Consider the following 14,987-nt stretch of genomic DNA (forward strand, 5'->3'; position numbering starts at 1 on the left):
TCTCTCTGGCTGTTTCATGTGCAAGAAAAGGTTTTAAATGCACATAAATTAAGAGAGGTTAACACATAAGTGTTAATGAGTTTCAGTCAATTCAGAAATGATATATCTTCCAGATAAGAATTGAGGTCTAGAGGGAACCAGGAACCTGAAAAAGAATGAAACTGAAAGAAAAAAGGTTAGATAAATAGGGGGGAAAATAGTCAAAGAATAATAATAGTAGTCATATTTTTAACACTCACTACGTGACAGATGCTTTAAGTAAATCATCTCTTATTGTCAACAAGCTCACAAGTAGGTAAAACTCTCTCCCTTTATAGGTGACCAAACTGAAACTGAGAAAGGTTAAATGATCTACCCAAAGTCACTCAGGTAGGAAGTAGTACAGAACTCAAACTGAGGTCTGTCCAATTCCAAAGAAAGTCAACTCTTTATCATACGAAGCTATTTCTGGGACATCAAAATTTTGTCCAAGAGCAGTTACCTTTCCCCCCCTTTTTGCAACACAGAACAAAAACTAGGTATAGAAACACCTTATGTCCTTGATGAACACTTCTCCCTTAGTCTTCTTCCTGTTACCCAAATGAACAAAAGAGAGATTTAAGGAAAAAAAAAAAAGGGAAGGAAGGAAGGGGGAGGGAAGGAATGGAGGGAATAGAGGGAAGGAGAAAGGAAACCCATAGTATGTACTTTCTTAGTCTGAAGTACCACCTGTCTATATCCTTTTCTCTTTTTTGTTCTTCCCAGCAATATGACACAACTCAGACACAATCAAAACGGACTGCCCTTTATATTCTGTGGATGGAGAGAGCATAACAAAATAAAACACATAAATTTAACTCCAAATACACACATTGTATTTTAGATGAGCCCTTTTTAAATTCTAAGAATTCCAATGCCACACCGATTTACTTCTATTTCTGGAAAGTTACAGACTTACCCTGAAACTTTGAGGCTTCAGGATCATTCACATTGATAGCAATTATTTTCCAATCTGTTTCCCCCTGATCAATAAGAGCCAAAATTCCAAGGATCTTCACATGAATAACCTCTCCACAAGAAAGAACCTTTAAAGAGAAAAGAAATTCAGCATTTGCAAGGCTTTGGGGAAATTTACTCATATATCATAAAAACCCATGTGAAAGATTAAAAGCACTATAGACTGAAATTTAATAAAGCTTTAATAATTAAAGATAATGTAAAAACAGTCATAAAGCCTTTTATGGTATCCCTTTTAGAATTAAGTTTCTGGATCCCTTTTGGAAACTGAAGTTATTTATAGATCTTGCAATTTAATGTACTAGGCCTAGAAACTCATACTAAACAGAAAATAAACCTATGTATATCATTGCACAGTATAAACCTCGCTTTCGCTGCTTAGGGATAAAAAAAGAGACCTGAGAATCCTTCTAAATTGTTTTACAAACCACATTTATCAGTCACTAGTGAAAAGTAAATTTTTAACATATTAGAATACAGCCTTAAGATAATGAATGACAATGAAAGAATTAACATGTTAAAAATACAGATAAAACAGGTTTCACAAAATGCTTTAAAAAGATTTTATTTTATTTTTATTTTATTTTTTTTAAGATTTTATTTATTTATTCATGAGAGACAGAGAGAGAGAGAGGCAGAGGGAGAAGCAGGCTCCCAAGGAGCAGGGAGCCCGATGTGGGACTCGATCCCAGGACCCTGGGATCATGACCTGAGCCGAAGGCAGACGCTTAACCATCTGAGCCACCCAGGTGCCCTTTAAAAAGATTTTAAAGGAAACCAAGAAACTGCATGATGTTGAAGCAGATGTTCCATGTGTTAAAGAAAGTTATTTCAGTGGTTCCCTCAAGTTGCCAATGACAAGTTTATATGCATGCATTCTTTCTATATCCTTTTATTTTTAAAGGTTTGGTTTGCTCTATAGAATTTCACTGCAAGTTAAAATTTGAACACATGCTTCAGAACAAATTCCTTCATGACTCAAAATGCAGCTTTTACATTTGGAAAGCAAGGTATGCAAAAGAAAGTCACTTTTATGTCTTGAAATTTGAGAAGAAAAAAAAACCAGATCTGAAACCATGAAGTCAAATAAATCCGTTCAGAACATTTGCAAAATGAATCTAAAATCTTAATATAATTCTATGTGAATTTGTAATTAGTTACAACTAATTACACAAAAGATTAGTGTGACTTTATAAAGTAAACCAAAATCTCACTTTTAGGGAAATATGCACAATTATATTAGCCAGACTCACATGTTTAAGCTCTATTAAATACCCATCACTATATTAAACACTATGTATACAAAAAGAAAGAATCTCTGTTCTCAAAGGTTTCCAGTCTTACTGGGGAGACTTACACACCTCATGCCAGGAGATCCTTTATAAAACAAAAATGTTCAAATTTGAAGTTATCATATAATTACCAGTGTAAGGCTGGCCACACTGGTTAACTCAGTGATAAACTAGATCACTGGTTCTCAACCAGGTGCAATTTTGCCCTCTACAGACTATTTGGCAATGCCTGAAAACATTTTTGATTGTCAAAAATGGGGAGGTTTTACTAGCATCTAGTGGGAAGAGGCCAGGGATGCTGAACAGGACAGTCCCCTATAATAGAATTATCCATCCAAAATGTCAACAGTTCCAACTGAGGACCCTGCAGAAGACTTTGGTGGCAGGGGCGTCTTATCAGAATTCCTAAGAATCATGTGTAGTTTTAAAAAGCACATTGTAAATTTTATTTTTATTCACAAAAATTAATAATTTACTTTGAAACTTCATACAACATTAAGAGCAGATTTGAGATATTTATGGTTACAAGGGCAAGCAGGAAGCATGTTTGGGGATTATCAAGTTTCATCAGAATGATACTTGCTCTCTGATCTCATAAGCAACAGAAAGGGATTAGATAAACCACTGTCTTGCTATAATACCTTTAAAGACTGGAAAGGAAACTCTCAGGCAAACCAAAAACTCAGAATAAGATACTTAAGAACAAATGGTAAAATTCTTATGAACCTTCTACAATTCAATTTATTCTAAATCAGTTCAACAAATGTATGGAGAACACACAGTGTTAGACACCAAGTGAATAATACATAATCCCTCATGGAATTTCAACAACCTTAAATTTCTATATATGTGGTTCTAACTCTATTATCAACTTCCAGGACTTTGCTCCCTTCCCTTTGTCCATTTACAACATAGTGTTCAAAGACGCTTTCTACTATTATGTTCCTTAGATGATTTAAGGACTCTTCGCACAGCCAGACACAAAAGAAAGGAGCACTGTACCAACAACAACCAACCTGTTCTTTAGATGGTGATTAACACTGATTTCATATTTACTAAATGTTATTTCAGGTCTCATTAACTAAAGGAATAAACTGCACTGGCTACAAGATGAAACTTATTTTCCCAGTTTCATTATAAAACTATCAATCTACCCCCTCCAAGGAAATTAATGTGTCCAGTAGAGTCTATCACTGAAAAATGAGTTGAGATTCTGAAACAATGTAGGTTTGCCTCAAAGGTTTTAGGCAGAATCAGACTAGGGTTATCACCAACTTTTCTAGCTATTATGGAAAGCTTTCAAAAGATAGGATTTTTAAGTCATAAATATTATGAAGCTGAAGTCTTTCTCCACCATTCCTAAAGGTGGCATTAGGCAAACTACTTCACGCAATTACTTTAGAACTTGGTTTCTCAACAGTGAAATGGAGATTGTATCACTTACTCCTTGAAGTAAAGAGCAAAGGCTGTAACACATACATGACCTAGAACAGAAGAGGTCTTCTACAGATATTAATATTCTTTTTCTCTCTGGGCTCTACATGTATTTATCAGCTCACACTTGTCAACTGCTAACTTCTCAGGGGCCTGGTATGAGCAGAATATAACAGTGGTCTACAGCAAAAGTTCTACGTTGATTCTGAATTTGAATGAGGTAAAACCAGCTGGACCCAATCCATACAAGGAAACCATGGAAAGTAAAACTGCTTAAAGCCTGTTATCCCGTGTTTCTACTGTAGTGTAACGAACTATGACAAACCTAAAGGCTTAAAACAGTGTAAATTTATTGTTTCACAGTTCCCACAGGTTAGAAGTCCAAGCACAACATGGCTAGATTCTCTGCTTACTAGATTCTCTGTTTAACAACCTGACGAGGCCAAAATCAAGGTGTTGCAAAGGCTGGGATCTGATCTGAAGGTTCTAAAAATGAATCCACTTAAATTCAGTTCCTTGTAGTTGTAGGACTGAGGTCCCCACTAACTTGCTGGATGTCAACTAGGGACTGCTCTAAGCAGCTAGAAACCAAGTGCATTCCTTTTCATATGCCCCCTTCTCCATCTTCAAGCCAGCGATGAAATATCAGTACTTCTCACACTCTGAACCTCTGAGTTCCTCTTCTTCTAGCAACAAGAGAAAGTTCCTTACTTTTAAGGACTCATTTAATTACACTGGATCTGCATGGAAAATCCAGGATAATCCTTCTTTAAAGTAAACGGTTATATAAAATAATATAACCAAGGGAGTGACGTATTACCATATTCACAGATTCCAGGGATTAGGGCAAACATCTTTGAGAGGCCATTCTAGAAACCCTGCCTCCTATAGCCAGTTCTCCCAAAAGAAATTAAAAAGGAAAAGCTATATTCAGGAAAACCTTTAACTATACTAACTGTGTAACAAAAAATAAAATGGAAAAAATGTCCAACAAAATCAAAATGTTTATATATTTACCCCAAGAAGAAGAAAACATGGAAAGATAAAAACTATATGACTGGGCGCCTGGGTGGCTCAGTCGGTTAAGCATCTGCCTTCAGCTCAGATCATGATCCCAGGGTCCTGGGATCAAGCCCCGCATTGGGCTCCCTGCTCTGTAGGGAGCCTGCTTCTCCTTCTCTCTCTGCTGCTCCCCCTGCTTGTGTTTTGTCTCAGTCAAATAAATAAAATCTTAAAAAAAAAAAACAACTATATGACTTATTGGGATAGGAGGATTGTGAGGGAAGGTTTATGCTTGATTTTATTTCCATAATATAACTACAATTTTCTTAAACAATAAAAAGTCCCAAATGTTGAAGAAATTTAGGTCAAAGATAAAAACAAAACTAGGCAAAAATAAAAAAAAACCTGTTCCCAAGGAAGAAAAATGAAGGGAGATCCAATTAGAGAAGAGCTGGACAAAGGCACAACCCTCAAGCCAAACAATACTTAAGAATTAGAGATAGGAGCCTGAAAAGAAACCAAGAAAGCAGCAGAATTAGAGCACAACCACGATAGTATGATACAATCAAAGTCAAGTGAGGAGACTGTTTCAAGAAGGAAGAGTGAACAGTATAAAATGCCACAGTGAGTTCAAGTTAGACAAAGCCTAGGAAACAAGCCTGCTAGGTCTGGCTAAAAGAAAGTTAGCAGGGACCTTTCTGAGAGCAGTTTCACGGAAATACTGGGGGCATGGAAACAATTTTGAAATAGGTTTGAAGATTACATGGAAAGTAGGAGATGCAGATGAGTGTTGAAAACTCTTTTTATGAGTCTTCATGTGAAGGGGAAGAAGGCACAGGGGAGGAGGCCAATAAAGAAAGAGAAGTTGTGAATAAAGAACAGGGAAGGGGTGAGAAAATACTGTTACAGGTGGAAGCCCAGGTCTTACGTAAGAAAGACAGTTCTCACAGTAAGAGAAGAAAGGAAAGAAATGTTTGTAAACCCGGGTAGTTTGGTAGTCCAAAAAGAAAAGATGAGGGAGCTTTTATCCGCTGGTTCCTATGGGCTCGACAAAATTTAAAGACAAAATGTTCTACTGTTCAGTTAGAACAAAGTGCAAGGAATTGAATGTCAACAGGGAACAACAAGTATTAGCAATAAATGCAATAGAAAATAGAAAAATGGACCAAAAACACAAAGAATTCTATAAGTAGCAGCACCCTATGAAATTGCAGGTTTTGTTCTTCCCCAGTAGGTCTTGGCAAACCTGGAAGCAGACATAAAGACAAGAATCCGAGTTGGCTTTATTCAGTATTGAATTTCCTGTCTGGATAATGGGCAAGGAAGCCAAAGACAGGACTCAGCAAACTTTTTCCGTAAAAAGTCAGTCAGTAGTTACTTTAGACTTTGTGGATGGTACGGTCTCTGTTGCTACTCAACTTCGGGACAGAAGCAGCCACAGAGAATACGTAAGTGAATGGGCATAACTGTGTTACTGATAGAAACAGGTGGTGCACTATATTGCACTTGCCATGGGCTGCAGTTTACCCACCCCTAGCCTAAGAGAAGGAAAGAAAGATACAAAAAGGGACTCGTATCAGAGGGAGCAATAGGCCAGACCTTGGGAGAGCTGAAGAGCTGGTGCCTTCCGAAGAGAACTGAAATTTTATGGCATGAACAAACTAGAACACATTAGAATAACAGGGTCCAGGAAACAAACCTTTGAGCCTATTTCACAAATATCAATAGGATCATTATCTCCACAGCAGTCTGTACTCTTATCTTTTCGATGGGGATCTTCCCAAGTCTAAAAAAAAAAAAAAAAAAGGGAGGGGGAGGCAGAAATGTAGGTTAATGCTCACTATAATGTATCTTAATCTTTCCACATGATCACAGAAGTTTTATAGATAGTCATAATCCAAAGGGAAAATTCTCAGAAATTTCACAGGCTCCACACCCACATGCCAGTACAACCCTAAACATCATAATAATTAAGACAGATTTATAGTATCTCCTCCCTCTGGTCTCTCATTTTTCTGTATAATCACATCTGAAAGTGGGCAGTATTTCCAAACATACTCTTCTTCCAAGTTGAGTCAGCATGTGAATTCATGCTCTCTTTTCAAGTTTCAGTTCAGAAGTTTCCACTGTCTGCGTCACTTCCACGGGCTGCCTAAACTGCTGCTTCCATCATTCATTGCTTCCTTTGACACAGTAACAGCATCGGGTCTGGCTCTCTGTGTCTGAAAATAAACAACTTCTACTAGAAAAAACCTAGTTTTCCCTTCATAAGCTAAAGAACAAGATAGAATCTACACCAAATAAAAGAAAAATCTATTTTTGTCTCATTTCATTCCATTTAAAAAATGCGCTACTTTGCCATCAAATCTCAAGACCTTCACAAAAGCATGAAAAGGTGTCAACTCTTTGGTTTACTGAAAAGAGTATACCCTGCTGGTTACAAAATATACACATGAGCATTTCTATAAATGAACAGTATACCAGAAATTTGCTATCAAATTTAAATATCCGTTAGGCACCATCCTTCTCCAAAAGCCTCATAATTACCTGATTCTAAATGGAACTGTAAAAGTTCCCTAAAATTATTTTCCTCAGATATACATTACAACATGCGCAGAGACTGCGTCACCTCAAGACCGTTATGTAGAAATAATTGCAGATTATTCAAACTTAGTTCCTCTAATTTTATATTGATAATTTTAAAAGTATACTCTTGTTTACAGCTAAACCCTAGATAAACTCCAATATTTTCCTTCTGGTCCAAATTATATTTAGGAATAAACTGAACCCCACCTTGCAAAAAAAAAAAAATCAGTAAATCTACATTTCACTACCTCAAATACTAATATTAATAATAAAATATAAGAATAAACATAATTGTTAACTTTACATACTGGTTACAGGGGAGAGACACTTTCCAAGTGATACACACAACCACACACACACACACATACACCTACCTATACCCCATGAGGAAGGTACCCCATTTTACAGACAAATAAACTGAAGTACACAGAATTTAAATTTGCCCAATGCTCACATTTTCTAAATGGTGGCAATGGGATGAGAACTCAAGGTATTCATCATTATGTTATGATGCCCAAATTTTGATAACGACAGCAACCGAATGGCAATTACTTTCAGATATAACCTTATTCTACTTCACGGTTCTCTTCTTTTAAATACCTTCTCTTACTCACAGAATCTCCTAAGTAGGCAGCCATTCACACAGCAAACATTATTGAGTACCTACTCTGGGCCGGAAGTTAGGAACAGAGATGAACAGTCACTACCCTGGAGAATGTCAAGTTAGCAAATGGTACAGCATTTGTCATAAATGCTACAAAATTAATCTTGATGCGCTGGAGAAACCAAGATGGGACTGAGATAAGACTGAAATCAGAAAACCCAGAAGCAGAATCAGAAAATATCTGAGAGGTTCTTCCTTCCTGATACAAGAAGCCTCTCTTGAATTTCCCTTAACTTTACTCCCACCCTCAGAAGGGGACAAATGTGTTAGCTAAAGTCATTCTGACCTAAAGGAAGATGCCTAGACCATAGTTCTACCTCCATCACAAACTACCTTGGCCAAAACATCCAGATCTCAGTTTCCTCACCTATTAAAAAAATGGCCTATGTAAGACAATTGCTAGATATGTCCCAGCCCTGAGTTCTAGGACTGTTAATGGTCATTCAACATCCACATGAATACTACCAATGAACAGGAGGCTTACAAATTCATGAGATAACTTAGTCCATTTTGATCAGCAGTAATTTTAAGAAACGCCTTCCTTGAACTGAGGCAAAAACAGTCTTCATATAAGCTATACTTCATTTGGTTTTGGTGGGTATTTCCCATTTATTAATTGGTTGGTCTATATTCCTCTCAGAACTCCACTTTCAGTACTATCTATCAATTTATTCCTCCTGTCAAGGAAGTAAGTACATAAGTGCAAAATTCTAAAGCTATACAATCTTGATACTTTTACGGCAAGTTCTTCACGATTTCCCTTACAGCAAAAACACCAGAATGGTTCTAGTTCCAGTCCTGCCTCTAATACTTTATGCACAGGCCTCCACTGTGATTACAAAAGAGATTCACGCTAAATGACTTCTAACTTAACTTGAAAATACAATATAATTTTAAGCAAGCACCAGGAGAGGAAATCTTGACAAATTTAAAACTTTGATTACGCCCCCTTGTGGAGCTTTAACTGGATAGCTAGGCAGAGAAACAACTAAAAAAGCTCTATATCCACAAGAGGAAATTCCAAATCTTAATATTTGCTTCACAAAAGTAAGAAAAAGATTAGCATCCAAAATTTAGAAATAACTTCTACAAGTAAATAAGAAAAAGTGCAATCCAATACAAAATGGGCCAAAGACAGGAACAGGTAATTCAAAGAGGAAACATGAGTAACTTATAAATATATGAAAAGATACTTAGTCTGATCAGAAAAATAAAAATTAAAACTATAATGAGACACTATGTCAAAAACCTAAAAATCTGATAATGCCAAATACAGCTGACCCTTGAACTACTCGGGGTTAGGAATACTGAACCCCTACACAGTTGAAAATCTGAGTATAACTTTTGACTCCCCAAAAACAACTACTAACAACCTACTGGTGACAGGAAGCCTTATCAATTACATGAACAGCACATATTTTGTATGTTACATGCATTATATACTGTATTCTTAAAGTAAGCTAGAGAAAAGAAAATGTTATCAAGAAAATCATAAGGAAGAGAAAATACATTTATTGTAGTGTACCGTAAAAATCTGTATATAAGTGGATTCAAACCCATGCAGTTCAAACTCATGTTCAAGGGTCAACTGTACTGGTGAGGATGTAAGGCATCTGGAATACTATATACTGCTGGTAGGAGTGTATATTGTTACAATTTCTTTTGTAAGCAATTTGGGCATACCTAGTAGAGTAAAAAAAGTGTGTAGCTCACAATTAAGCAATCTGACTCATAGGTATATACCTACCAGTACATACCTAAATATGCTACGTATAAAGAAAAATTTTAGCATGGACCCAGGAAAAGCATAAAAAAGAGAGAAACTATCAACAGAAATATAATGTTAATCTCACACAAAGAATGGCTATAAAGCTATGAAAATAAATAAATCAGAATACACAGATTACTGATCTAGCCTAAAACAAATCTTTCTCATCCTTGTGCAGGTGTTTGAGATCATTGCTTTATAATCTACAAATATTAATTAATACATTTGTAATCACCATGCTCTGGTCTTTAGGTGAAAAAAGCATTGAATTGTACAGAGCTGTACACACAGGTGCTTCCTGAGAACTACTTCCTGATTAATCAGGATTCCAGTAATCAAGTCAAGGGAAGGAGGATCCACCTAGCCACTACCTGTGCTTTTAACAGATTCAATCTGGAGCAAAGGCCACTGCCAGCTGTCTCACTGGTAGCAGCTAGTATCAGTGACAACGGTGTCATCGTCGAGAAAATATCACTGAGAACTCACTACGGGGCTGAACACTTCGCTCTGATTATCTCATTCAATACTGACAAGAATCTTGTGGGGTAGGTGGTATGATGATATAGATGTACAAATAGGCCTCAAGAGATTTAGTCACTGGTCCCAGGTTATAAAGCTAATAAGTGGTACTAAATGCTACTTGGGGTCAATGAACCAAATTTATAATGAAGTTCAAAATAAAAACACAACAGTATTACATTAAGACTGAAGAAATCTTAGGGGGAAGGCAGAGGGTTGGCAAAACGGGTGAAGGGGGAGTAGGAGGGACAGGCTTCCAATTATGGAATGAGTAAGTCACAGGGATAAAAGTACAGCATAGGGAATATAGTCAATGGTATTGTAATAGTGTTGTATGGTAAGAGATGGTAGCTACACTTGGGGCGAGTGTAGCATAAACTACGGAGTTGTCCAATCACTATGTTGTGCAGCTCAAAGTAATATATAACATTGTGTGTCAACTATACTTCAACTAAAAAAAATTTTTGCATTACAAAAAAAATAAAAGATTAAAGAAATCTTAAATTTCGTGATTCTAGTCCTTTAACATTATCCAGTCCGTTAACATTAATGGGTCTTCTAAATATTCACTCAGAAGATGTAACACTGAGTAATCGACTATACAAGGAAATATAACTGGGGGAGAGGAATGAAAATTTTTGCTTAGGCCAAACCCAAACTTTGGGGAAGGCATTACTGCTAGTGAGGGAAAAGTTATTAAGGTTTAACAGTCTAGACAGCTAAAGATCTGAAATAATGACAGCACACTGATGAATCACGAGCCGAGGAAGAGAGACTGCTACTTAAGCAATCCTCTGCTGCTTAATGTTCTTCCAAGCACGGTTGGCTTGGTAACTATTCTGAACAAACGTCCCTCTGTTACAGGACAAATCATAAGAAAACAGCAAAATCTAATACCCACACACACATATGAAACAAGTGTAATACACACAATGCATTCATTCCCCAAATATTTGTTAATCACCTATGCCGTGCCCGGTACTAAGGTAGGCAGTTAGTTGGAAGACGTCAATGAACAATAAAGACAGAATCCCTGTCCTCCTGGAGTCTGCATTCTAGCTGGAAAAAATTAACAATAAACATAATAAGTAACTAAATTATAGAACATGTTAGAAGTTGGTAGGTTCTATAAAAAAGGGAAAAAAAATAAAGTAGGGAAGCAGGAGGCAGAGTTAAAATTCTAAAGGATTTTCAGGGCAGGCATCATGAAGAAGGTGATTTATGACCAAACGTAATTTAAGGACGTAAGCCATGTGCATTTCTGGCAAAACCTGTTCCAAGCTGGAGGACATGTAAAGATGAAGACCTGCGGCCTGAGTGTGCCTGGAGAACAAGAGGAATCGTGAGAAGGCCAGTGTGGGAGTGAGGGAGCAAAAGAAGGATGAGAAGCTGGAGATGAAATAAAAAATATAAACGGGACCAGGAGCTGGCTATCATTTTAACAGACTCATTCTGTCTTGATAGTGACAATGAAGCGAAAAGATATTAGGTACAATTATCCTTTCCCATGAACAATTGGCCTAATTTCAATTTTTCATAAACATTAATCAGTTCACTTATTGTTTGGTAAATAACTTCTATGCAATCTAGTGTATTCTTTTGCTGAAGACTAACACACACACTTTAAAAAGATGGTAAAGATCTCTGGTTAAAAATGGCAGAGAGACTACAGGTCTATTTCCTCCTCCTCACATCCATTCTAGCCACTGGTCTTTCTGTTACTCAAACACTAGGCCTACTTCACATTTCCTGTTTCTTGTTGGATTCCCCCAGAAGTGCATGGTACTTGTCGCCTCACTTCCTGAAGGTCTTCACTCAAATAACCCCTTCTCACAGAGGTCTTCTCCTTATCAAAATTGCAATATTCCCAATATATCCTAGTCCCATTCCCTGCTTTACTGTTCTCCAACACACTTACCACCATTTGACACACTATACATTTTATTACCCTTTTTTTTGTCGGTCACTCTGTCCAGAATAAAAGACCCAGAAGGATTTTTGTCATTCTTATCACTACTTTCCCTCCAGTACTTACAACATTGCCTGGCAAACATCAGGCACTGATATAGTGTGTACTGAAGGAACAGCTCTGTGATGCCTTGGTATAGAAACAAGGGAAATCAGAAACACTAAAGAAGTCACTGTGGTGGAATGGAAGCGAGGAAACACAATTGCTAAAACGGAGGCTAGAACAGGAAGCAGAGACCAGATTAGTCAGGGTTAAGGAGCCATGCTAAGAATATTATATTTTGGGGCGCCTGGGTGGCTCAATTAAGCATCTGCCTTCGGCTCAGATCATGATCCCAGGGTCCTGGGATCGAGCCCCACATCAGACTCCCTGTTCAGCGGGGAGTCTATTTCTCCCTCTTCCCCACCCCTCGCTTGCACGCTCTCTCTCTCTCAAATAAATAAAATCTAAAAACAGAATATTGTATTTTAGCCTTTTGAAAATAGGAAACCACTAAAGAGGTTCTCATATGAGCAAAACATTAGTAGATTTAAGTTTTAAAATGCTATTTTGGATGCTAGATGGTTATTAAATTTCAGTAGGCAATAGTTCAGGATGAATTAAGAGACTGCTAGAGTCTACAGTAAAACTACTAGACCTAACAGACTACTATAATAGTAGGTAGGGGCCCCCTGAAAATTCACACACATCCAGAGGAGTACAAAAATTTGTCAGGACTTTAGACAGAAAAACTACAAAAGCTCAGAATTAGTAGATGAATTAGTAAACTTACCATGCTCCATGGTAACCAGTGGTTTAGTTGTTGATAACCCCCTCTAAATTCCTTCAGAGGGAAGACCATATAATAAAAGTACCAGTAGCTATAATAATGTGATCATTATCCTCTTGGCACTCGTCTAAGATCACTGTGCAATAATTCATTTAACTTCAACATGACCATATGCACTAGGTACTTTATCATCTCTATTTAACAGAGGAAGAAAGTGAGGCACAGAAGGACAAAGCAACTTACCCAAGGTCACATTACTAGTAAGTGCCATCTGCTCCAAAACCCACATTCTCAGTCACTTACTATGCTGCCTTCATCTTATGTATGTATATCATTTTTCTTTGTATACCCAACACCTATACACTGCCTAGCACAAAAATCCTTAATAAATGTTTCATGAAATAAACAAATATATGAACTTTAGTTTATCCCCTGCCTACTCTACTTTATATGTCCCTGTTTTGTCTTTCTCCAATCCAACTGCTTCTTCGGCCTTCCCCTCATCCATACATCCTCTCCTACAAACAGTATCCCGTAAGCTTAAAAAAATTGTTTTTTACCCTCTTACTGCTAGGTCAAACAGAATGTCTACTTAGGCACCTGGGGAGTCAGACACCTGCCTTCATTATTTCAACAGACATTCTCATTCTTAGTACATCATTTTAGAAGTGTTTGTTTTAACCAAGAATGTATCCATGTGGGTGGTCTAAATGCATCAAAGGCAGGCTGACCCCTTAGAAAACAATTTTCTTTCTTCTTTTCCTGTAAATATTTATTCTACATGGGCAGCTGTTTGGTTTTTTTTTTTTTTTTTGAGTGGGATAAAGCCAGACTCCCTTTTCTCAGTTATTTCCCCAAAAGCATTTTGGAATTTCATGCAAAATATTAAAATTAATAAATAAAATAAAATATAAAACTTAAATATCCAGACAGATGGTCTAATATGATGGCTTTTGTAATCATTAAAGACAGATGCTTCTCTATGTCTCCTAAACCTAGACTTTTGATTCTGCATACTCTGAGTTTTACTCACTAAATAATCTGGAAGGAGATACCATTTCCCAGGGGTGAGGAAATATGAGAAGAAAACAAAAAGGGATAAGATAGGATGCTATCATACATGAATATATACAAAAACATAACTTGTCACATTCAAAGAAATGACTGAAGGTAAAGCAGGTAAAACATTTTTCACTGACTCTTAACTGCCAAGCCCAGAAAAAGAAATGTGTTCAAATGCCAAATATAAGTGTTCTATATGCCTAACTCCAAGAACTTGAGTACAGATATATATATAGTTGGAAAAAAATTTATTGCTACAATAAAACTCCACATTAAAAAATTTTAAATTTACAAATCTCTCAAACTGACATGCCCTCAGAACCAATTTAAATTCAAGTAGTTCACAGGATTTACAAGGCAATTTTTTCAGAAGACAGAGAAGTTTTACCATTATAACAAAAATGTTACCTGTGGGAGGGCACCATAATTCCAGATATAACCCTTGTGAGGAAAGATATTCGCCACATAGCGTAGCTTGCCATCCTTTGTATCTTGTTTAATGGGATTCAATGGCTCCTTTGTGGCAATCTAAGTAGATCATGGAAAAAAGGGGAGAGGAGGATGAGCAATGATTAATCCTATATTCAAACTGTATATTTTAAATCTGTCTGCTATTATCGGGCTAAATATTTATATTCCAACTTACTGATCAAAGATACTTTAAAATAAATTAAGCTAACTCTTATTTCTACTTTATAGTACTGTGTAAGAAAAAATGTCTGAAAACATCGGATTATATATTTAGGCACACTATTATATATGCACTCGTTTCTAACACAAATAATAGAATGACTGAAATAGCAAAAGGATAAAGATTAACCTACTTTTTTTTTTTTTTTTTTTTTAACCTACTTGCTTTTTGATACTAATTTGGGTGTCTTACCATCAACCTTATGATAGTGAGTTTAACTTAAAGATTTTCACCG

At 36.6% G+C, this 14,987-nt stretch overlaps 1 protein-coding gene across 3 annotated transcripts in view; it reads right to left on the reverse strand.

Annotated features, from left to right (window-relative positions):
* The window catches only part of PPA2 (inorganic pyrophosphatase 2), an 86,306-nt gene that overhangs the window by 48,050 nt on the left and 23,269 nt on the right, over positions 1 to 14,987 (reverse strand). For 2 of the 3 annotated variants that reach the window (XM_032400935.1, XM_032400934.1), the window contains 3 exons: positions 14,470 to 14,589; positions 6,424 to 6,510; positions 938 to 1,064 (listed from right to left, as the gene is read on the reverse strand). In XM_032400935.1, the coding sequence (XP_032256826.1) occupies positions 938 to 1,064; positions 6,424 to 6,510; positions 14,470 to 14,589 (334 nt within the window). The remainder of the gene's footprint in view (positions 1 to 937; positions 1,065 to 6,423; positions 6,511 to 14,469; positions 14,590 to 14,987) is intronic. The other variant, XM_032400937.1, reaches the window with a different exon arrangement.

This window comes from Phoca vitulina, unplaced genomic scaffold (genome assembly GCF_004348235.1).
Source record: "Phoca vitulina isolate PV1807 unplaced genomic scaffold, GSC_HSeal_1.0 scaffold3, whole genome shotgun sequence".
NCBI lineage: Eukaryota > Metazoa > Chordata > Mammalia > Carnivora > Phocidae > Phoca > Phoca vitulina.